This window comes from Panthera onca, chromosome C1, assembly GCF_046562875.1.
Source record: "Panthera onca isolate mPanOnc1 chromosome C1, mPanOnc1 haplotype 2, whole genome shotgun sequence".
NCBI lineage: Eukaryota > Metazoa > Chordata > Mammalia > Carnivora > Felidae > Panthera > Panthera onca.
The window spans coordinates 128,383,666-128,408,637 of record NC_138346.1 but is presented as its reverse complement, the minus strand read 5'-3'; the positions used below and the strand labels follow the sequence as shown (position 1 = coordinate 128,408,637).

General features: G+C 39.3%; 1 protein-coding gene across 1 annotated transcript; it reads right to left on the bottom strand.

Annotated features, from left to right (window-relative positions):
* Window positions 1–880: 880 nt before the first annotated feature.
* PSMA5 (proteasome 20S subunit alpha 5) lies at window positions 881–24,951 on the bottom strand. The gene is made up of 9 exons (XM_060624631.2): window positions 24,798–24,951; window positions 20,691–20,757; window positions 14,200–14,326; window positions 11,689–11,756; window positions 10,676–10,783; window positions 10,478–10,536; window positions 9,494–9,596; window positions 8,397–8,483; window positions 881–1,132 (listed from the first exon to the last, which is right to left on the bottom strand). The coding sequence occupies exons 1-9, from the start codon at window positions 24,824–24,826 to the stop codon at window positions 1,055–1,057; spliced, it is 726 nt and encodes a 241-aa protein (XP_060480614.1). The 5' UTR covers window positions 24,827–24,951; the 3' UTR covers window positions 881–1,054.
* Window positions 24,952–24,972: the final 21 nt, after the last annotated feature.

Genomic DNA, 24,972 nt, shown 5'->3' with positions numbered 1-24,972 from the left:
AGTTTCTGTGGGTTTTTTTTTTTTGGGGGTGGGGGGGGAGGAGAGTTGCCTGGAAACACAGTATGAAATTTAGTATGAATTCAACCTACTCAAATAATCATAACTTATTTTGACATCATGGACAACTGCCTACAAATGTTAATGAAGATAATACACAATCAATTCTGCATTATCCACATATGGATTAGCCAGTCATGTTGTAGATAGTGCAAGTACATTTCAAATCTCAATGAGATTTCCCTATTACTTAGAAGGTGTGTAGGCTTCAAGGGACCTGGCATTGTAAAATCAAGAGTTGATGATTTGAAACCAGAAAATCTGAGTTCAAATCCCAACAGCTTAGTTTTCTGTGTCCACGGACACACAGCCTTAGATTCTTTATCCGTATGATAATGATATCCATTTCATATGGCCATTTTGGGGGCTCCAAAAGATTCCTTAAATAATTTCAATGAGTCATAAGATGGCAGCTCTTATAGTTCTTATCTTCATAAAGTGAAAATCTCTTTCCAAATTATCAACACACAAGAACTGAGACAACATTGTAGTTGGCTTAATGAACTACAACCCTCAAAACATGTTGTTAACATCTCCTTCATATAAGAAATAGCAGCAAAAATACCTATTTAATCAGGTGAAACTATGGCACTGAAATGGATTCGCAATGGTATTAAGATCTTTAAACCATTGCGAAGAGTTGGATAAGCTTAAGTTCATTTGCCAACATCAAGGGATTCATGAGATAGTTGATTCTGTTGTAGATAGACACTAAAACAATTTTAGAATAGATACTCTGATAGGATAGGGATATTAGTACCACTATCCTTTTTGTCCCCTAAAATGAGCATTTCGAACAAAAGACTGCATTAGAAGAGAATACTCTATTAACAAATTTTAAATTTTTCTTTATTTCAGAACTGTCTTTATGTACAGACATCATAAAAAAAATGCACATACACTGGAGATTTTCCAAGGAACAGGAGCTGGAAATAAAAGTTAAAAGCATTTAAGAGAACTGAAATTGTCCCAGAAAAGTTCTGAGGATCATGCTTCTTTAAATGTCCTTGATAACCTCTTCAAGTTCTTCCTTTGTGAACATGTGGAAATTCTGGCCGGGCTGCACCGTGGCTAACTGGAAAGAAAGCAGAGAAGGGTTAATGAGCTGGGCTCGATTACCCTGCTGATAGCACTAGCATGGTCAGGAGAAGCTGTGTTAGTGATGCAGCTGTTCATTAGGAACTAAGGGATCTACTATCCAAGGGATATCCTTTTCAGCCACAGGTTCCTAAAATAGCTCTCTGACTCCCAAATAAAAATTCTTATTGACCAAGTTTTCTATTTTGAGGTTAACAGACCACATAACAGTTAACCAAATGCCTGGTGTCATTGTCATTTCTTGACACTACTTCAACAAGTATCAGAAAAGCAGCAGCAAATTACTTGGGGTCAGTACTTTTTCCTTAGAAATATATGAAAAGTGTGTTTACACACTTGGAAGTGAAGCCTGTGTGACCTTTGTTTCCTGGCCACCCTGTGTTTCAATTTTTATTGGTAAAATGGGGATAACAATAGCACCTAATTCATACAGAAGTTGTGAAGATGTGTTAATCTGTGTAAAGTGCTTACAACACTGCCTAGAACATTATAATAAGCACCAAATAATTACCGATTATTATTAGGTATATTATTTTCTTTAAAATTTTTCATAATGCAACTTAACAACAAAGTCTGTTTTAAGTTCATTATTTTGAGAGACAAAGAGAAGAGAGAGCGCATGTGCACATGTGTATGCTCACAAGTAGAAGAGGGGCAGAGAGAGAGAGAGAGAGAGAGAGAGAGAGAGAGAGAGGTACAGAGCCAGACATTAGGCTCAATCTCATGAACCATGAGATCATGACCTGAGCCGAGATCAAAAGTCGGACGCTCAACCTACTGAGACACCCAGGTGCCCCTGTTTTGTTTTTTAAAAGGACTAGCCATGAAAATAAAAGTATTCCATTAGCACCAACACAGGAAGTCAGTTGAGACTGACAAATATTAGTTATAAATATCAGTCCAGATAGAATCTATTTAAACAATAAAATACGAGGGTCAGAAGACAGTTTCAAATTTAACTAAAACTACCAAGTTTTCTATCACCTCTGCTGATAACATAGTCCCATGTTTTGGGGGCCAATACTGAGCAATAGGTGCCATTTGACATTTGCCTAAAAAGCGGTTGTGTTGGTTTTCAATTTCCTCCTATTGCCTTTTTCTTTAGACTTTACAGTTAAACATACTAGGGTACTTTTGGTAATATTCATTACTGATATTTAACGTAATTTGAAACTTCCAGAATTAGCATAATCCAATTACATGATGTTTATTATTTGCCGCTTCACCTACAGGAAAAACACAAAAAGACTACTAACATTTTAAAACACCTGAAGATCTGATCTGGGAACAGACTTAAAAAAAAATGTTCTCTCAACAAAGCCTGCAGTCTCCACTAGATTCTCCCAACAAAAGATCTATCCAATTACACAAAATGTCAGAACACATATTTATAAAATACATGTTAAACATTATCATTCATGTCCATATAGACCATGGGAAATTAAAATAATGTTATTACTACATCTTTCAAGGACGTGAGGACAGAGACACAAGGTCAATAAAGCAGAGAAGAGTGAGGGCCTACAGAATTTTTTTGTCAAGTTGCTCACAGCTCATAGGCTAGTCTTCCCAAACCATTTCAGGGGCTAAAAACAGAAACCGGGAAAGCTCTGAATAGAAAAGTCTGATAGAATCTGGCTGTAAATTGGTGCTAATAAGACTAGACCCAAATACGGCCTTTAGGAAGGTACTCACTCATCACTAGATGAGTAAAAATAACCCCTTGCATTTGCATCATGATAAACTTATTTACATAGGGAATATGAAAGATACTCTTCTATTTATCTTATTCTTTCAAAAAGCTCTGTGAGACAGGTGAAACATTTTCTTTCATTAATTCAATTAATAATTAATTATTAAGCACTTATGTACTAGTTATAATTGTACTAGGCATTAGGGATCCAAAGATAAAGAAAATCTCTTTTATTTACTAAGGGTACTGGACACCAAATGCTTTTAATGCCAGGTGTTATAAGAGAGCTGAGCATATGTAGAGGCACAAAGGAGTGATCTAGGGGGAGTCAAGCAAGGTTTCAAAGAGAAGCAACTTTTGAGTTGTGTCACAACTCAAAAATGGGTCACACAGTGGAGAACCAGAAGAGCAGATGGAATGTGCACATGTATAAAGCATGCAACAAGAGGATATATTTGCAAAATGAAGTAATTCTGAATGGCTAGAGCAGAGACTGCATATGGGAGGAGATAAAACGGGAGGCGAAGTAGGAAAGACAGTATACTATAGTGGTTATAAAAGTACAGGACCCCAGGAGGCACCTGAGTAGCTCAGTCGGTTAAGTGTCCGACTTCAGTTCAGGTCGTGATCTCACAGCTTGTGGGTTTGAGCCCCGCATCAGGCTCTCTGCTGTCAGCACAGAGCCTGCTTCAGATTCTCTGTCCACCCCCACCTCTATCCCTCCTCCACTCTCTTGAAAACAAGTAAACATTTAAAAAATTAAGAAAAAAAAAGAAGTACAGGGCACAGGAGCGCCTGGGTGGCTCAGTCAGTTAAGCATTTGACTTCAGCTCAAGTCAGGTCAGAATTAGCATAATCCAATTACATGATGTGTATTATTTGCCCCTTCACTTACAGGAAAAACACAAAAAGACTACTAACATTTTAAAACACCTGAAGATCTGATCTGGGAACAGACTTAAAAAAAAAAATGTTCTCTCAACAAAGAGAGAACCCATGTTCACGATTCATGGGTTTGAGCCCTGAGCGGGCCTCTGCACTGGCAGCTCAGAGCCTATAGCCTGCTTCAGATTCTGTGTCTCTCTCTGTCTCTGCTCCTCCCTCACTTGTGTTCTCTCTCTCTCAAAAATAAATTAATAAATTAAAAAAAGAAAAAGTACTGGACCCCAATCACAGCTGGGTTCAAATTTTGACTCCATCATTTACCACTGTTATTTTGAGCAAGGTCCTACCCTCTCAAAGCTTCAGTTTCCTCTTTTGTAAAATGGAAATAGGAATACCAATCTGACAGAGGTACTGTGAGGATTAAAAGAAACAATTGCACGCAAAATGCTTAGCAAGGTGCCTAACAGATTAAACATATGACTTAAGAACAGTAAATTATCATACCATGAAAGAAGTTTAGGATTTATCTTATAGACGGGAGTCAGAAAAGATTTCTTTTTCAATTTTTTTAATGTTTATTTTTTGAGAGAGACAGAGCATGAGAGTGGGGGGAAGGGCAGAGAGAGAGAGGGAAACACAGAATCTGAAGCAGGCTCCCAGCTCTGAACTATCAGCACAGAGCCCAACATCGGGCTTGAACTCAAGGACCACGAGACCATGACCTGAGCTGAAGTCGGATGCTTAACCGACTGAACCACCCAGGTGCCCCCAGAAAAGATGTTTTCAAGTGGAGAACAATCAAGACTAGATATGTAATTTAGAAAATCAACCTCAGTAAGCACAATGAAGGAAATGGAATGAAATGAAAGATGGCAAGGCTAGAGGCAAGAAGACTAGTTAGGAAACCTCTGAAAGGATACAAGGCAGGAGAAAATTGAGTGCCTGAACAAAAGAAGGCACTGGAAGTAGGGATGGAGAGGAGGCACTATAATATGACAATTATTTACAAGGGGGCAAAGACAGTGAAGGGAACAATTCAGTGAAGGGAAAAAAAAGGGAAGCTGAAGTCTTCTAGGTTTCTACTGTGAATGACAGGTATACATACCGGTAGCATCATCAACTAAGATTAGAAGGGCAGGAAGATGAAATGGTTTTCAGGAAAGATAATGTTTCGTTTTAGAATTGTCAAAAATTTGGGGCACCTGGGTGGCTCGGTCGGTTGAGCGTCTGACTTCAGCTCAGGTCACGATCACAGTCCATGAGTTCAAGCCCCGCGTCGGGGTCTGTGCCGACAGCTCAGAGCCTGGAGCCTGCCTCGGATTCTGTGTCTCCCTCCCTCTCTGCCCCTCCCCTGCTCATGCTGTCTCTCTCTGTCTCAAAATAAAAACATTAAAAAAAATTTATAGAATTGTCAAAAATCTGAGGAGTCTGCTTCAGAAAAGTCAGATAATAGGTTTAAAAAGTGACCACGAAATCTGACAAACTGGAGTTAACTTAGCAAAATAAGAAAAGTCCCAGGGAAATATTAAGAACACTAACAAATGGTAGCAATTGAGGAATAAATGAGGTGAGAAGCGGTGAGGACAATGGATATAGGTTCTCTTGGGAAAAGACCTAGTAATAAAGATTACAAAAAAGGATGAATGGAATAGCGCCCAGCAATAACATGTAACAGACTGATACACACGAGATGAATTTCAAAAATCATTATGCTGAGTGAAAGAAGTTAGACACAAAAGAGCACATACTGTGTGACCCATTTATATGAAATTCTAGAACATGAAAGACAAATCTAACGACAAAAAGCAGATCAGTGGGAAGGAACGAACTAAAAAGGGGCATGAGGAGACTTTTTGGGATGGTAGAAATGTTCTATACCTTAATCGTGGTGGCAGATTATACATTTGTCAAAATTCACTGAACTGTATACTTAAAATAGGTACATTTTACAGTATGTACACTATATCTCAACAAAGTGGATTTTTTTTTTTAAGACAGGATACTAGGTAGAAGGAGGAGTTAACAAAGGTGTGCTTTGTTTTGTTTTTCTAAAAAAAGATGCAGCTTGGAAATTTTCCTTTTTTGTAGAGAAGGACAGGCTGGTGATCCAAGGGACAACTGGTAGAGCAGGGGCCCCCAAATGCCTGACTTTCTCAGACTGACCATCAAAATCACCCAAGGAGATTTCAAAAGTACAGATTTCTGGACTTCATTTCCAAAGACTGATGGCCAGTCAGATTTGGAAACTATCAGAGTACCGGTGGAGTAAACTGTCTTAGACAAGTGAAAGTGACCTTTTGAAATGCAAAAATAACTAAGTCAGGGAGTAATACAGTTAACAATAGAGCATGGGGGGTCCTGGGTGGCTCAGTTGGTCAAGCATCTGACTTCAGCTCAGGTCATGATCTCACGGTTCGTGCATTCTAGCCCCACATCGGGCTCTGTGCTGACAGCACAGATGAAGCCTGCTTGGGATTCTTTCTCCCTCTCTGTATCCCTCCCCCACTCACATTGTCTTTCAAAAATAAACATTAAAAAAACAATGAGAGAGCATGACTGAGACACATCTGATGCTCTTTTCAAAGCAACACTGAAACTGAATGAGCTAAAAATCTATGCAGTTTCAACTGAACCAAGCAGACCTCAGAACCTGCATTGTGAAGTCAGCAGAGCTATCTCTGAATTACTCTGAGGTAGGAAGAAGGGGGTAGTTTTGGCAGAAATGCCAAGACCCGCGGTGCCTGGGTGGCTCAAATGGTAGAATGTCCGACTCTTGATCTCGGCTCAAGTCGTGATCTCACGATTTGTGAGATAGAGCCCTGTATCAGGCTCTGCATCGACAGCAAAGAGCCTGCTTGAGATTCTCTCTCTCCCTCTTTCTCTGTCCCTCATCCACTTGCTCTCAAAATAAATAAATAAACATTAAAACAACAACAAAAAAAAAAAAAAAAAAAAGAAGAAGAAGAAGAAGAAGAAAAGAAATGGCAAGACCCTATCTCATTCAGTACCAAACACCCCCAAAGTACCAGAAAGGAACTGACAAACTCCCTCCTAAGAGTCAGACCGGGTATCACTGTTACTAAGAAAGTGTAAAAATAGTATTTATGTAGTAAGTTTTTCCATTTCTATTCCAAACTCCTCTTCTTCCTGTTACTGCTCAAGAAGTAACCCCTCTTTCCCCCCACCTCCTCTCTCCAATTCCACCCACGCTTTCCCAACTTTAGGCCAGCCCCTTGTTTTGACATTCAAGTTTGCCCCTTTCACTGCAGCCTGTGGAAGCTGGCTGGCTCTAATGGCAAGACATTTGTCAGCCCTTAACCAGGCCATCCTTCACCAGGGATTAACCTAAACATACATTTTCTCAATGCACACTGAGTACAGCTGACATAATTCTAGTAAGTGCTGATTGGTTTAGTTACTGATTTGTGATTACAGACACAGTTGCCTTTAAAAAATTTTTTAATTGAAATATAATATTATGACCACCATCCTGACCTTTTTTTTCCCCTTCTTTTACTTGAGAGAGAGACAGAGAGAGACAGAGAGCGAGCAAGCAGGGGAGAGGAGCAGAGAGAATCTTAAGCAGGCTCCACACTCAGCACAGAACCTGACACAGGTCTCGATCCCACGACCCTGGGATTGTGACCTGAGCTGAAACCAAGAGCCAGACGCTCAACCGACTGACCCACCCAGGCACCCTGTACCCTGACTTTTTTTTTCCAGCTTTTTCCCCTTGTTTTTAATGTTTATTTATTTTTGAGAGATAGAGACAGATCATGAGTGGGAGGGGGAAGGGCAGAGAAACGGAGACACAGAATCTGAAGCAGGTTCCAGGCTCTGAGCTGTCAGCACAGAGCCCAACACAGAGCCCGAACCCACAAACTGTGAGATCATGACCTGAGCTGAAGTCATACCCTCAACTGACTGAACCACCCAGGTGCCACCCCTCCATCCTAACTTGTGATAACAATCTGGTAAATGGAGCCTCCGCTAGTTTTTTTTTTTTTTCCCATTAGTATTTTAAGGTAGCCCAGCAGTCCTTTTGCTTATCCCAGCCTTCCTTTTTCCCTGTCCATAAAGACTCTTCCAAATAGTTCCCATTTGCCTTAACTCTACTGTTGAATTCACCCACTCTCAGCAGATGATCTAACATTCACCAGGGAAATACAGGACCTCTCTCTCAATTCACCTGCAAACCTACTCTATCTTTTTACTCACCATTATCTCCTTTTCTCCCATCTACTCTTAGCATCCTAAATAAGGGCAGTCAGAATCTGGTCCACAACTCTCTGGTATCATCTCTTGCCACCTCACTCACTACCTTACATATATCTTGCACCCCAGCATTCAGAAAACCCTCAAATTCTCCATTGCATACAATGTTATTTTATATCTTTGAGCCTTTGCACATGGCTGTTCCCTCTTCCTGGAGTACCCTTCTCTTCCCTTCTCTAGCATCACCTCTTCCAGGCAACTTTCCTAATGTCCTAGGATAAGTTAACACGTTTTGGGAACAGTCCATTCTTATTACTATTATAGAAGTATTGGAGCTTCAAAGGATAGCAATAACTTCTTAAGGGCTGAGCATACAAAATGTGATTATTTCCATGGGAGATAAGGGAGCTATGATATCTGAATAAAAAACACCACAAGAGAAAAATACCTCTATATTAGTTGCATTCAGCTTCTCCTCCATTACTTGTTTGAGGATGATGAGTGAAGACTTGATGGCTTCTTTCAGTGTCATAGACTTGAAACAAAAAGGGTAAGAAGAGTAGCCATTATGTAATTCCTCCTTCCTTCAAAGATTTCCCCTATCTCCCTGAATGATATAGCAAATATTACTAAATCAAGCAGCTTAGTAAGTACAGTGCATTACCAGGTATCTCTAGAATTCAAGTAAACAGTAAATAAGTAGAATACATTCATTCAAAGTTTCAAGTCTTATTTTGAACCAGATCAAAGTCACCAACTTTCATATTAAGTGATCTTTGAAGAAGTGGAAAGGGCTACACTTCTCTAGTTATCCTCTTTTAATACAGAAACAAGATAATATTGGGAATATCCTATGATTCACAACTCCCAAATGATCTAAAAAGGTAGCCCACTGGTTTAATAAACCTGCTCTTGTAGTACCGTGTTTTGAACCCATGAACCCAATTTCTTCCACACATAAAATCAATACTATCAGGGGTAGAGGGGAGTAGACATCCCTGTGTGAACTAGTAAGTAAGATAGCCTTCAACCACAACAAGTTACCCAAAGCCAAGTCTTCCCATCCTACAAGGTAAAAAATGCCAAATGTCTACTTGCTTCTAGAGCCAGACTAGGAAATCTATCTGTTAAGTAAAGCTTTCAAGATAAAGGGTAAACAAACTGAGGTCATCTATACCATGGTACAGCACTCAGCATTAACTACTGATATGTGCAAAAATACGAATGGATCCTAAAAACAGCATTATTGAACAAAAAAGGCAAATGCAAAATATAAACTGTATGACTGCATTTATAGAAAGGACAAGAACAGACAAAACTAATCTACAGTGGTAAACATGGTTGAAAGGGAGGAAGAGAGTGAACGGAGAGGAAATAAGCATTTCAGGGAGTGATGGAAGTGTTCTCCATCTTGTTTTAGGTGGTGGTCACGAGGGTGTGTACTCCTAGAACTCCTAGAACTGAACACTTAAGGTCTTCCCATTTTATGTAAATTATACCTTGATTTATAAAATAATAATAAAAGTTGTGAGAGTACTCAATTACCTTGTGGTAAACTTCTTGCAAGGAGCTCTGGGCACCCTCTGAAGCAGAGCCAATTGCTCGAGCATCACACTGTACAAAGGTCCCAGATGGGTCCATATGAAACCTGCAAAACCCCCCAAAAGAAGGGGGTCACAAATGCTTAAGAGTGGTGGCATTTTATGTAACAAATATCTCACTAAAGAATATAAATGCTTGGCCCTGCAGTGGAAACTCCACTGAAATACTGAGGTACAGGTCCAAAAGATGTTGTATGCCTAGAGAAACCAGATTTTTTTTTTTTAAGTTTATTTAAGTAATGTCTATACCCAATGTGGGGCTCAACTCACAACCCCGAGATCAAAATTCACATGCAAAGTCACATGCAGCTATAGAAACCAGATCTTTTATTTTATTTTTAAAGTTTATTTATTTTAAGATAGGAAGTATGCACGAGCCAGGGAGGGGCAGAGAGAGAGGTGAGAATATCCCAAGCAGGCTCCATGCTAAGCATGGAGCCCAATGCAGGACTTAATCCCAGGACACTGGACCATGACCTGGGCTAAAATCAAGAGTTGGACGCTCAACCAACTGAGCTACCCAGGCACCTGAAACCAGATCTTTTAAAAAGTGTTTAAGAAAATTAATTCATTCCTCAGAAATTTAGAAGTATAGAAGATATAAATATGGCACTTGTGTATGCCTATCTAAATAATATTTGAGGAAAAGGAACAAATCAGCATTCTAAAGCAAAGCTCTAAAACACACCCTGACTATAGTACAAGGTTGCTTCTAATTCTTTCCAGAATCAGCAGTGGTTCCAACAGGGAATTTCTTCACAGAATGCTTGTCTTTGTATAAACAGCACAGAATCACTGAACTTTAGAGTTAGAAGCCCTTCATTTTTTATAATTCTACAATAATCCTCTCAGTTTAGACAACCAGTCCCCATCCCAAATTAAAATAATTCTACAAAAAAAGAAACAGGAAAAAATGGCAAATTCTTACAGCTGGGGTCCTTTCTCATCAACTCCTCCAAATAACAGTGCTACTCCAAAGGGACGAGACTAGAACCAAAAAACAAGAGGTATTAAGATAAACAAATGGCTACTGAAGCAGGAGGTAAGAGGGGCTGGGAAAGGTATGTTCAGAGGACAAATGTCCTAAGTCCCTTAGAAGGAAACTTGCCACAAACACCACACTCACCATGGCACCTGGATCTGCATCTTCTTCTCCAAACTGCAGAGCTAGATTGGACACAGCCTGAGTCACACTCTCCACGGTCATTGTCTCATTGTAGGTGAACCAATGGTTCTAGAAAAAGAGCAAAATGTGGTCTAACTTTTAAATAAGAAAAGCATTAAAGCAGTCCACCATCTCACTACATACATCCCTGTGGACTATGGTTGCAAACCGAAGGCTCAGCTCCAGTGTGTTTTTCTTAACACTGAACTCGAATGCTTGGGCCTACATGAGAGGAAGAGAAATAGCTCTAGAAAGAAACTGTGATCAAAGTACCCTAAGCGTTAATGACGGACTAGAGGATTATTCCCTTGAAAAACAGAGTTAGCCCTTCATAGCACTAAGCTTAGTCTTTTCACAAAGTGAATGCTAACAGCTAAGTGCCACTTTCCCTCAAAGAGCCTACCTTATCATTGTGTTGGTGTTTAAATTAAAGGACTTACTCTTACATAAGTACTGACAGTAAAGTTGAAAATAAGTGCAAAAAGTTTTATCAATCAGGAATTTTTTTCTTACTGGTCTTTTCTCGAAGCAGCAGGTACTCAAAGAAAAAAACAAAATCAGCATTCTTGACCTGGTACATAACATTACTCACCATAGGAGAGCTGTTACTTGCAAGCCCAGCACCAAAGGCAGTTGGGGTAGAATGTCCTTTAGCTATGTCCACTTCCTGCTATGGTGCTCCCACAGTTAATTAGGGAACAGAATGTAGTGCAATGCTTGCTTTATTTAAGGCAAATCAAAAAGAAGCAAGAGACTGTCAGCACTATTTACCAGGGCTTCCTTAAAGCTGCAATGGTTGGATGGCTAGACTCCAAGCCTCAACAAGTTATTAACTAGGTGGTCTATCCAAAAATCACTCCTAAGAGCTACATCTGATATTAACACAGATAGCCTGCAATACAGCCCAGGCAGCTACATCATTAAACAAGGAACTCAAGCATCAAGGTAAAAAGGAGAGATGATGCTAATTTTACCTGTGTCTCCACTCTGGCTTTATCAATTAAAGTCTTAGCATCAGCAATTAGCCCACTCATGGCACAACCTGCAATGTAAAAGCAATAGTGACCCAGGGGCCAAATCCTAGCAGAACTCTTTCATCCACTCAAGAAATACTGAAACACTGGAATGGAACCATGGCGGCCATACGCAATCCCATAGCAATACACCCAAGAGGTTAGATGGGAAATTATTTGATTATACTGAACACAAGTATAATTATACTACAAATAAATAAAACCATCTGCAATAACTCAGAAGTCCAGTATTAAGATAGAAGACAGGCAAGAACAGCCAAACAAGCATGAATTTTCACATATTACATCCTTAAGCATTCCTTTAGCATTCTCGTAGACCACAATACACTTTCAAACTAAGCGAACACTAACATCCCAACAGAAGAAATAAGGAAAAAAATAACCATGTCACTATGAGCTATAAAAGGCCCCAGGATAAAATCAAAAGCTTTTTCACCTCCCTGACCAAATACAAACCAATTAGTTTAGAAAGAAAGTTTGCCTGATGGTCCAAGATGCCAACGTTATAGCTGTTACTTTATATGCCATAACTTGAAATCTGTATTTCCAGCTTAAGCCTTACTACCACATTTCAAATCTATGAAGCCAATGACTCCCTTAATATATCTACTTGGACATACCACCAACTCAAATCAAGTTCTTTCTTCCTTCTAGACTCCTTGGCCCTCACAACCAATCAGATCCCAAATTCTATCAATCTCCATCTGATTAACCTGTCCAGCATTAATCCTTACGTTGTCCATTCTCTGTCTACTGCCTTGGTTAAATCCCTCATTGTTTCTATTTGGATTAAAGGAAATTTCTTTCCAGGTCTCCCTACCTCCAGTCTCAGGCCCCTTCACTCTACCTGCAAACTTGTTATGAGAACTGTCTTTCTAAAAGACTAATCTGGGGGCACCTGGGTGGCTCAGTTGGTTAAGCATCTGACTCTTGGTTTAGGCTCAGGTCATGATCTCACGGTTCGTGGGGTCAAGCCCCACATCAGGCTCCTTGCTGACAGTGCAGAGCCTGCTTGAGATTCTCTTTCTCCCTCTTTCTCTGCCCCACCCCTGCTCATACTCTCTCTCTCTCAAAATCTGATGATATTACCCCAAAGCTTAAAATCTTTCCCATCAAGTTGAAGCTCTTTAGCATGGTAAAAAGACTTCTACTGTCTGATCCAAGACTTATTTCTTGCTACAGTCCACCTGCGAGTCATACCAAACTTCTTGTGCTAGGGTATTCCCTATTTTACACCACTAAGGGTTTGCTCATTTCTATTCCCTCTGACTGGAGTGCTCTCCCTTCCTATACCCACACACTTGTTCACTTAGTGACCGTTTCCTCATCTTTCAGAATTCAACTCAGCTCACGCATCGCTTTATGGAATCTTTTTCTGAAAGTCCCACTACCACTGGTCCCAGACAAAACTAATGATTTCCTCTTTTGTACCCCTACTGAGCACATACTACAGCCTCTCTTAACACCTACGTCACTCAACTGCATTTACTTATTTACATGTCCACCTCCACTATCAGACTGTATGCTTCTGAAACATAAGGACTATGTCTCATTTTTCTCTGTATCCCTGGTGACTAGCATAGGTCTGGCACATGGTAGGTTCTCAATTTGCTGAATGAAGTGACACTGATCTATCTCCAGACACACAACTCGGGATTAAGTAGACAAAATGTTCTTAAAGGACTAAATCTCAGCTTCTACATCTGAAAGATACTGTCAAGCTCCTGGAGTCACCATGGCATTGGTTCTGAGGCCTTCAGGCAACTAATTATTTTACCAATATTCCACTAATTAGATGACTAAATGGTTAAGAAAATTTCAACAGTCAACTAAAATGCAGAACTACTCACCCTGTAATGCTACAATGATGCCAGAAGCTAAGGCAGGGAAATTATAACAGAGACCAAAACAAAAACAAAAACAAAAACAAAAACAAAAACAAAAAAGAGTGCTGGGGTGTGGGGGATATAGGGGAAGACAGGGAGTGAAAAGATAAATCTGAAAACAGAGGAAGAGGACTGATCTGCTCAAAATCTATTATTCTCATGCTCTCTGAACCTTAGTCACTCTAAAGACCTTTAAGAATTCCTCTTTCTAGTGGACACTCTAGTTTTCCACATGATCCTCTGCTCCAGATGGCTTCCTACTAGGGCTAACATTATGCAACATTGAAGACCCAGCCATCATAGGGAGCTGGCCTATGATTCAACCTTTACATATTTCGACAACCATATTCGCCAAGTCTCAATTTGAAAGAGAAAGGAACTTCTGGAAGTAGGCTGAGCCCTACAATTGCTTCCCACTCCTATATTATGCACACTGGCTTACTGCCTGGAAAACAGTAGCTAATAAGGGGATAAGATGTTCATCTAATGAACCTCCTGTGGAACACCAAAGAAGACTAATTAATCCAAGCCAGATCCTATAGAACAACTTCCCCCTACTCCTTACCTATGTGAGCATCAATCTCTACAATTTTCTCAATGCTGCTAGGCTCCATTAGTGGGGAGGTAATTCTCTTCTCCACAGCTAGGCACACACCCTCTGATGTCTGAATCCCAATGGCTGTAGAACCAAGCTAAAAAGAAACGTGTTATAGTTATCATGTACAGGTCAAAGAACAGTCTCACATACTCACCAGGAATCTCTCTGAACACTGCACAAGACAGAAGCTTCAATTAGCCATACCAAGTATTCAGAGAGTATAAACAGCACCCTAATAAGTAATGTGTTATTCTTGTCAATGGCAGGAACACTTGATTTACAGATTTTGTTCTTCTAAAGGGAAAAGTTCAATGAAGTCTTGAAAACATCTGGAAAATGATCAACTCTAATGCCAATATTTTGGAGAGGGGTAGATTCTAAAGTTCTAAACATCAACGGGCAAAAAAGTAATAAAACTAGAATGTTTTTCTTTTCACCTCTGTTCTCTTGACCTGTCCCCAAAGGTAGTATTTCTCAAATCTACATGACCTCCAGAAAAGTAGTGTACATTAAAAAAAGGAAAAAGGTGCCTCGGTGGCCCAGTGGGTTGAGCGTCCAACTCTTGATTTTGGCTCAGGTCATATCTCACAGTTTGTAAGATAGAGCCCTGTGCCAGGCTCTGTGCTGGCAGCACGGAGCCTGCCTGGATTTTTTCTCTCCCTCTCCCCCAAAATAAATAAACAAACAGACAAACAAAAGAAGAAACAAAAACACCACCACAAACATAATTATTAACTTAATCTTTTGAGGTCACTAGCAGTTTACAATATAGCTTAATTTCATCTCCCCATCTCCAGGGCACCATTCTAGTCACCGATCCCTCTATGTCTGTTTCTTTATCTGCAAGATGGGGGTAATAAAACATCAAGAAAGTAAATATATTAATACATAAAATGCTTAAAATGGTGCCTGGCACATAATAAATGAGTAACAAAATTAGTCATTCTTCTTATATGCCTAGATTACTTCAACATCCTCTTACTTAGGTTCCCCATCTTAATCTCTCTCTTAATGTATATTTCATGTTATAGCCTAACTGATCTAATAAAATGCTATTTTAATTATACTTCTTCTCTGAAGAACTAACATCTCCCTATATTGCCTGTCACATAAAATCCAAATAAGCTTCCAAAGCCCTCAAAACCTAATCTCACTTTTCATTTCAAACTTTATTACTCATTATTCTCCAACAAAATCTACCAGGTATAGCCCAACCCATTTTCTCATGCCATATTACTTATCCCTTAACTCACAAACCATGAGATCATGACCTGAGCTGAAATCAAGAGTTGGACGCTTAACTGACTGAGCCACCCAGGTGCCCCTGAATTACCATTATTATTTAGTTAGTTCCACAAAGCAATGCCTGCCAGTGCAAGCATCAGACTCCCGGAACCTGTTATTGTAAAGGAGTCCAAGGAATTTCATGAATCATTATGCATAACATGCTTAACATGACTGCAGACTGCATAATCATGTCTCATACATAAGTGAATTATTTTTCAAATGCATAAAGTTGTGACTTTATTTACAAATGTTTTTCAATGTATATACCAGCTTTTTTTTTTTTTAATATATATGCATAACTACAGGAGAGGACTGTTAAAGAACTTTATGTAAAAAATGGGCATTCATACTTCTAGGTAAAGGTATAGACTGAACACACACATTAGCTCTACTCCTTCCCCTAGCCTCGTAATAGTACAAAATTAAAGGATGGCAGAGTCAGGGGGTAGGGGGCGATGCACAAATATACTAGCACAAAGAGAATGGGCAAAGACACAGCAACAAAATTTCTAGGAAAGAAGACAGGTTAGTGATAATTTACTTAATAGACCTGAGAAATCTGAACCCTAAACCAGTAGTAAAGAAAATCAAGAAACAATCTGATTTACATTATAGGATCCCAAAAAAGAAAGGGACCTCTGGAAATAGAAACAAAGGAGCTAAAAATCACAAAATCAGTTCAGTGTTTACCTAAGAAACAGATTTCCAGATCCCCTCCCCTAGGCTATAAAGCTAGATGACAGCTCCCACCCCCACTCCTATAGAAAACTCTGGAAAGGGTAAAACAGACAGTGGTCTTTGGATTGGGGGACACTAAGCACAGTCAAAGGCAGGAGTACCAGAGTGAAAACAGGGGATTAAGTAAAGACTGACTAGCTGAAGGTTAAGAACTTCAGCCTTCTTTCCCCATTCAGCTCACTGAAGCTAGTAGCTGAAACACCCTTCAGGCATGAAACGAGAAGGGGCAGTTTTCTCTAGAACAGTTTTCAAACATTTTGGACAAAATAGACATTAAGAAATATATCTTATATCATGATCAAAACATACTAACATACGCAAATAAATACAATAGAAACAACGTGGGAAAAAAACAATGAAACACCAATAGTATCAACATGGCATTCTGATATCTACTGTTCTATTCCACTCAAAAAGAAATGCTACCTTGACCCACTAAATTGATTTCAATGCTTACTAATTGGTCAAGACCTGTAGCTTAAAAAACATAGCTCTAAAGAATCTAACCAATTCAAGAAAAAAAAAAATTGAAAGAAAAGTTTAAAAAAAAACCCTTAAAGAATATATTTCATCCATAAAACAAAAATAGGACACTAATAAGAAAAAGGAAAAAATAAAGGAGCTTAGAAATTGAAAAAGCAGTATGCCCAGAGAACTAGTCCAGAATTGGAACAGGTCAGAAGCTCAAAGATATTTTTAAGAATCTTTACTGGATACTTAATGTGCTTGGAAATTTTGAGAAGATACATATAACCTAGAGAGACTTTGGGGATTATTTATGACATGTATACATTAAATTAAGTAAATTTTTAAAAAAGAAGAGCTCTTAACTCCAGGAAAATATAGTGCAGAAATGGAAAAATGGCTCAGCTGTGAATACATTTACATAGTCATATGACTATAAGTGTTGACTAATGATCTCACAAAAGTATATATTGAGTGAATTGCTGTACCTCCACCCCAGGAGGAAAGCGTGTGTGTGTGTCCATGTGTGTCATTGGGGGCAAAAATCTTCATCGTCTATAATGTAATGTCTGTGGATAATATCTAAACAAAAACAAAATTTTTTTCCCCACTTCTGCTGAGTGTCTGCTTCTGTGCTAGAAATATGGAAGCAAATGCCAAGAAAATTATCAGCTAAAAGATCTTAAAAGTGTTGCTTTTGGGAAGCTGAAGATAGAGGGGGCAGTCCTCAGGGATTGCTGTTTTTGTTACAAGGTTGATATAATTATTTTATCTTTTGATTCTAAAACTACATGCAGGTATGCCTTAAAAATAAAAATGTAAAAGTCAGAAAATATTACTAGAGAATTTAATTTGGCACTTAGTTGTTCTCTAGTTGTTTTACGTATAGTACATTGCTCTTAAATCTCCAACTGAACAGAGCAGGACAGACTTTATATCTACTTTTTTTTTTTATGTTTATTTATTTTTGAGAGAGAGAGAGAGAGAGAGAGAGAGAGAGAGAGAGAGAACACAAGTGGGGAAGGGGAAGAGAGGGAGACACAAAATCTGAAGCAGGCTCCAGGCTCCGAGCTGTCAGCACAGAGCCTGATGTGGGGCTTGAACTCACAAGCCGAGATCATGACCTGAGCCAAAGTTGTACACTTAACTGAGCCACCCAGACACTCCCTTTATATCTACTTTTAAATTTTATCTGGCAGACTTGTTCTCAACCAGGGGCCATTTTATCCTCCAGGGGACATGTATCTGGAGGACAAAATCTAGAGACAGTTTTGGTTGTCACAGTTAGAAGTGTGAGTGCTACTAGCATCTAATCCCGCTGAACACTCTACCATGCACAGGATGGTCTCTCAACAAAGAATTATCCAGTCCAAAATGTCAATAGTCCCTGGGTACTATAACTATTTTGTGGATGAAGAATTCTCATATTATAAGAATTCACAGCCTGTTCAATTTGGCCTCCAACTTAAATAACTTCCTAAGTTTCCACTCCAAAAAAAAGATTAATATTTTCAAGACAGACTAAGTAATAAAATGTACCAAAATCAAGGGAATTTTCTTTTGAACACTTACATTTACCCCAGATATTTCAGTATTACAATTCTGCCTAAAGTCCACCCCACCCCTTGGTGGGGACTGAGGAAAGGAAGTGAGGGAACATTTGAAGACTCTACCTAGTATTTCTTTAGTATAACTCATAGTAACCAATGTCCACATGCTCAGTTTAATATGGTAATTTTGACACTGCCAGATTATCCTTCCTTCCCCCAAAAAACTTACTCCAAAGGCATTTTTTCCCCACTTCTGCTGGCTGTCTTTCACCCATGCCATCCATACCGTACCTCCAAATGACAACTTATACTTGACATTCTTAGTCGTTTCTCCAGCTCCTTTCATGCTACTGAATACTTATGGTGATCAAATTGCTTTCTCATTGACAACTCATAAGTTGCCAAGGCGACAACCAGGTTGTTTAAATACCAAAGAGCCTGAATTTTCACATGGGTTAAGTCACATCTATTAAAGGGTCACATGGCTATTTCTATCTTAGCCCAACCTAGGGTAGACATCACATGGTCTCTAATTATCTTTAAGCAAACTGAAAATTACTAGCAGTAAGAAGCTTAAAGAAGAACCCCCCCCAAAACTGAGGATTATTCTTGGCTTGGATAGGACTATTATCTTTAGAGGCTCAAAATAAATGCCACAGCTTGAAATCGTCATAGTCTTCACAATTCATAATAATGTATGGTTTCAATACAGGGCAAAGATGATCAGAAACAGGCACTTGTAGCTGGCCCACCACTTTCTGTCCCACCATCTATCATAGTGCATCCACCTTTACTTCTATGTCTTCAACTAATCACAGTCTCTTTTGCCCTTTTCTAGATTCTCATACAATAGTTTTCTATAATACACTCTTTTATAGTAGGTAACTTAGAAACACAGTAGCTCTCTTCAATTATTTGAAGAACTGTTTTTGGAAAAGGTTTAAACATCCTGTGTGGTTCAAGGACAAAACTAGGGACAACTAAGGAAACTTCAAAGAAGCTAGACTTTGATTTATTTATTTTACAGTTTATTTATTTATTGTGTGTGTGTGAGAGAGAGAGAGAGAGAGAGGGAATGTGAGAGAGGGAGAGAGAGAATCCCAATCAGGCTACATGCTATCAGTGCAGAGCCTGACACAGAGCTTGATCCAACTAACTATGAGATCATGACCTGAGCCGATACCAACTGAGCCACTCAAGCACCCCAGGAAGCTAGACTTTTGATTCAATACAAGGATAAATTTCTAAACCATTATGAATTGTTTTCTAACAGAATGAGCTACCTAGTGAGAAAATATTCTATCACTAGGACTATACAAACAGAGGTTATTTAGGGATGTAGAGGTGACTGAAGCACAGAGTAATGGGTTCATCTAGATCATTGATTCTCAATTCTTGCTAGATATTAGAATCACTGAAGGAGCCCTTAAAAATACTGATGCCTGGACCTTCCTTGGATAACCTAAATCAGAACTTAGATTATCCGTAATTCAACGAATGCAGATCCCATGTGATAACTAACTTTAAGTATAGATAGCTCACTTACTGATTTTGTTAATACTGGTTTGGGGGTGCCTGGGTGGCTCAGTTGGTTGAGCGACCAACTTTGGCTCAGGTCATGATCTCGTGGTTTGTGAGTTCGAGCCCCGCGTCAGGCTCTGTGCTGACAGCTCAGAGCTTGGAGCCTGCTTCAGATTCTGTGTCTCCCCCTCTCTCTGCCCCTCCCCTGCTCATGCTCTATCTCTCTCTCTCAATAATAAATAAACGTTAAAAAAAAAATTAAAAAAAAAAACTGGTTTGAACTATTTGATTTTGTTACATTACAGGACACATCTCTTACTTAGTCCTGAAAGTGTCCAGTACAAATCCACAATTTTAAGAATACAGGTGATGAGTTAAACAATTTTTCAAAGTATCTTCCAGATGCTAAGTCCAGACCTCTATATCCCTCTCTTTATAGCCAAGAGGATTATGAACACAAACATGTCCCTTCAGCCCCACTGAGAAAAAGATACTTACATAATTATGAAGCATTGATCTGTTCAAAAGTCTTCAGGAATAGGATTGAAATTGATATTAAAACGGTTAGTGGTTGGGTAAAGGGAGATACAGAATATTTTCTAAACAAATAGCTAAAACATGGGGCACCTGGGTGGCTTAGTCGGTTAAGCGTCTGACTCTGGCTCAGGTCATGATCTCACGGTTCTGTGAGTTGGAGCCCCACGTCAGGCTCTTTGCCAACAGCTCAGAGCCTGGAGCCTGCTTCAGATTCTATACCTCCCTCTCTCTCTCAAAAATAAAATAAAAACATTAAAAAACAAAAGGGAGAGATAGCTAAAACACATTTACTCCAAATGTTCTGCCAGCAATGCAGTAGGTTGCCATGAAATTTCAAAAACTTGCTACTTGATACTATACCTTGATAGCTTCAATGGCATATTCCACTTGAAATAATCTTCCTTCAGGAGAAAAAGTATTCACACCCCTATAATTAAAAAAAGCATTAAAGATTGTCAGAAAAAGTGTAGAGAAACAAAACTCAAGTTCCTTGACATCTAGCTCAAATAGCTACAAGATATGCATGTTGTCATTATTCTCCTTTGCCCACAACAATCTGTAGCTATTGTTTTGTACATTAACAGCTTTTCAAGAAAATGGAACTTATGTATGGAACACTTCTGTGCTACTCCCAGAGGCTTCAAACTGATCAAATGAGAGCAAGGGGCTTTCTACCTCAACTCTGAACCAAACTGAATTCCCTCAGTAAATTCAAGCCCCCAAAACTACCTGGCAATTCCCAATATGCTTTTATCCTTCTCCCCTTCACATTATGTGCATTTAATGTCAATATCATACTTTTCAGTAAAAGTCAGTTACAGGTACATTTCTCTATTTATTTGTATGAATTAGTATTGCTATCTTAACAGACTGAGATCGGGCTGGTTCCTAAAGCCTAAGCTAGTTTATTCATTCCATACATATTTACACCAATTACACACTAGACTTCTTTTTCTTTCTAATACACCTTCCCACCTTTTCTTGTTCCATTCTGTTGGAAATCCCTATGGAGAAGAGGCATCAATCATGGTCTTAGCTATAAAAGTCTTCTGCACACAATGGACACTTCAAAAATACTTGAACAAATGAATGAAAGTAGTTATGATCCTTGGCTTATAGAGTTTGGATTTGATAACATGTAACATGATATATAATACAGTGTTTTCAAATTTGTTTTATCAAAAACTCTTTCTTCAAAAAAAAAAAAAGTATATGTATCCCCGAAATACAAAACAGGTAATAATACAAGTTGACATTTACTGCATATCTACTATATACCTGGCATTGTTATAAACCTTTAAATTATTTAATTCACTTAACCCTCAAAATAATCCTATGAAGTAACATTTAAAGACAGACATTATTTCACAGATGTGAAAGTTGACAAAGAGGTTGAGTAATATGCCCAAAGTTAGTCAGCATGTAAGAGGCAGAGGTGGAATTAGGATTTAGGCAATGTGACTGCGGAGACCTATCTTTGAATTGTTCCACTATACTGCCTCTGGGAATTATTACTCTGGGCTAAATCAGGAGTGAAAAGAGAATCTCACCATCCCAGAATCCTCCTGGCCCCAGAGGTAATATCCCAGAGGTCATTTAAAAGTTCAGAACTCTAGGAACAATTTTTAAAAATCACTGAGTGAAAAGTCTGAGGACAGAAGACTGAAATTAAGTTCTAGTTCTGCCACTTAGTAGCTTTAATTCCCTCAAATGAAAAACAAAAAACAAAACCTATCGTACATCTATCACAAGATAATTAATATTGAATTGCACAGAGTATGAAAGAATTTTGTGATAAAGTACCATGTGAATACAGTATTTTCACCTTAATTCAGGCACTTCATCCTAGTATAGTATTAATTACTACATCCTTATATGGGCTCTACTCTTGGCTGTCTTCTCACACTTCACTGTTCTTTGGGTTATTTCATTTACATCAAGCACCAACTACTCTCAAACCTCTATTACCGGTCTGACCTCTTCCCTGATTAATTTAATGAATCCTGAGCATTTTCACTTGGATATCCCATTAGCACCGAACACTCAATATCTTCCAATCTGAAATATCTCTTTAAATCCAGCCATCCTTGCAAAATCAGTTCCATCTCCTGTCATCCTATTTCATTTTTATTTTAAAACACCTGCAATCTCTCAGTTCCCCAAGCTAGAAAGTTCTGAATGATCTGACTCATTTCTCCCCATCTTCTCCCACATTAATCATATACCAAGTCACATCAATTCCTCCCACAAGGTAACTCAACACTCTTTCATTCTCAACGACCTCATTACCTTTCACCTAACTATTGTAAGCCTTCTAACTGGTATTGACTCACTCTTTCTTCTGCTCCTGTCAAATAATCTCTGCAAAACACAATTATGTAACTTCTTCAAATAAAAATTAATACCACATGGTTGCCTAAATAGTGACCCAAACTCCAGGGGCGCCTAGGTAGCTCAGTGGGTTGAGTGTCCGACTTCAGCTCAGGTCATGATCTCACGGTCTGTGAGTTCGAGCCCCGGATCGGGCTCTGTGCTGACAGCTTGGAGCCTGGAGCGTGCTTCGGATTCTCTGTCTCCCTCTCTCTCTGCCCCTCCCCTGCTCATGCTCTAACTCTCTCTGTCTCAAAAATAAATAAAAACACTTTAAAATTTTTGAAAAAAAATAGTGACCCAAACTCCTTCACTACAAAAAAAATCCATCCAATATCTAGCACCATCCTGTTTTCCCCATAGTTCACCACTCCCATACATGTATCAAATGTACCACACAGAAAAGAATGTTCCAAACAGGCACTGTTTCCCCACTGCCCCTCCTTTGTTTATCCTATATTCTCTGCCTCCAACCTACTGACTTAGTCCATATTTATTAAAATCTTCTTCTTTCTCAAGACTCAGTTTAAATATCGGCTCCTTTTTAAAGTTTTCAATGACCCCCTAATATTGAATGCAACCTCTCTCAACAAACTTTCTATAGTACTTGATTTGAATTTCTCTAATGACATGAAGCCACTTCTGACTTGCACTATAGTTATTTTTTAAATAGCTCTTTAAAAGGCAAGCTCCCATTTAAGAGCAAGAATCTTGATTTTGTTCACTGCTGTATGGCCAGTAACTAGAACAGTGTCTTGTACACAGCAAGCATGCAAGTATATTAGCTAAGTGAATTTAAAAAGGCTGTATTTTAGGCATTCTTGGGAGGATATAAAAATGAATAACACATAGCACTCATTGAAGATGTTAAGTAAATGATCACAGAACCTTAATAAAGACTTTCTGATAAGGATAATAATGTCTATCATACACCCCCTAACTCAAAATTCTATCACCCAAGGAGGATTTTTTTTTAATGCTCTGGAAAATAAATACCAAGTCATTTTACAGAACAGTACGAAAAGCTGTCAGTTTTAAAACTTCACATATATATATTCTGAGTCAGTAAAAGCATAAAAAAAGTGGGAGTTCCAAGTGATAAAACTTGACAGGATCAACATACACTTGACAAGAAATGCAGCTTCTAAAGAGCTAGTAGAAAGAAAACATCTGCCTTTCCTGGCTAAACAAACAAACAAACAAACAAAAAAACCCAAAAACATCTTCGCAGCTATGTGAAAATCTAACCCACCCAAACAGAAACTGAAAGTAACAATGTCTAATTGTCTATGCACAATTTTACTCAGCATTTCCAAGCCCTGAAAAATATTTTTTTTTCTTTTAATGAATACAACAATCTCACAACCTTAATTTCAAAAACAGATGTGGCCTTAACACACACACAAACTAAATTGCTTTAAGCTTCTCAAAAAGTCCGAAAAGTCTAGGTCTAGTGGAATCAGCGTGATGAGGAAACTCTTAAGAACCACTCTAAATTCCAGTTCCTATAAAATCAGACTCCACACTCCATCCGGGCATAGCTAAGAATACTTTCAGACTTTTGCAGAAACTATACATACCAGCATGCCCTCCTACATTTCAACCAAAGGAAAGGTTACTCTACTTCCACAACTAAGAAACGGAAAACGAGGTTGTTCCCCTAGAAGGAAGGGGGAGCTGAAATTATGAGAGCCATTAAAGAATCTCTAGTAGCTTTTTTTTTTTTTCAGGCAACACGTTCACATTTTTTAAAAAGGCAGTCATACTCAGCACGAAAGATGAACGGAGGCGGGGTTGACCCCTGGACTTCTCCGGGTTAAAGGTCGGAGTCGCGGCCCCTCGGCCTTCTTCCCCAAGCACAAAGCGGGGCTTCTCCCTTCCGCACCGAGTTGGGACCCAGCAGTGACTCAGCGGTAGCACCTGGCGCGAGTCTACCTTGGGGAATCACTGCAGGCGGCTGGGGAGGACAAGAGATCCCCAGGCCGGGCCAGCCTCGGGTTCCTGGGGCGCCCCATGACACGGCAGAACCCAGGCCGTGGCCGGGCCCCAGTCCTGCCCACTCACAACCCCGACCCCACTTTCTCCCGACGCACAGACCTGTCGTACTCAGACCGGGTGAGGAACATGGCGAGGGCAGGAAAAGCTGGCAGCAGCTACGTGGGGTTTCTGAGGGCCAACACGAGTCCACCAGCACTCAACTCACCCACACCACCACAAAATTGAGGCCCTGCTTCCAACTGCGCGTGCGCAGGCGACCCCTTCAGCCCGCCCG

Bases quoted from the DNA above. Each gene is read 5' to 3' on its own strand.
- PSMA5 (XM_060624631.2), bottom strand. From the start codon at position 24,826: ATGTTCCTCACCCGGTCTGAGTACGACAG. The intron at 10,537-10,675 runs GTGAGTGTGGTG...TTTTGGTTCTAG, and splicing joins ATGCAGATCCAGGTGCCATG to TCTCGTCCCTTTGGAGTAGC. The intron at 9,597-10,477 runs GTAAGAATTTGC...GGGGTTTTGCAG, and splicing joins GATGAGAAAGGACCCCAGCT to GTTTCATATGGACCCATCTG.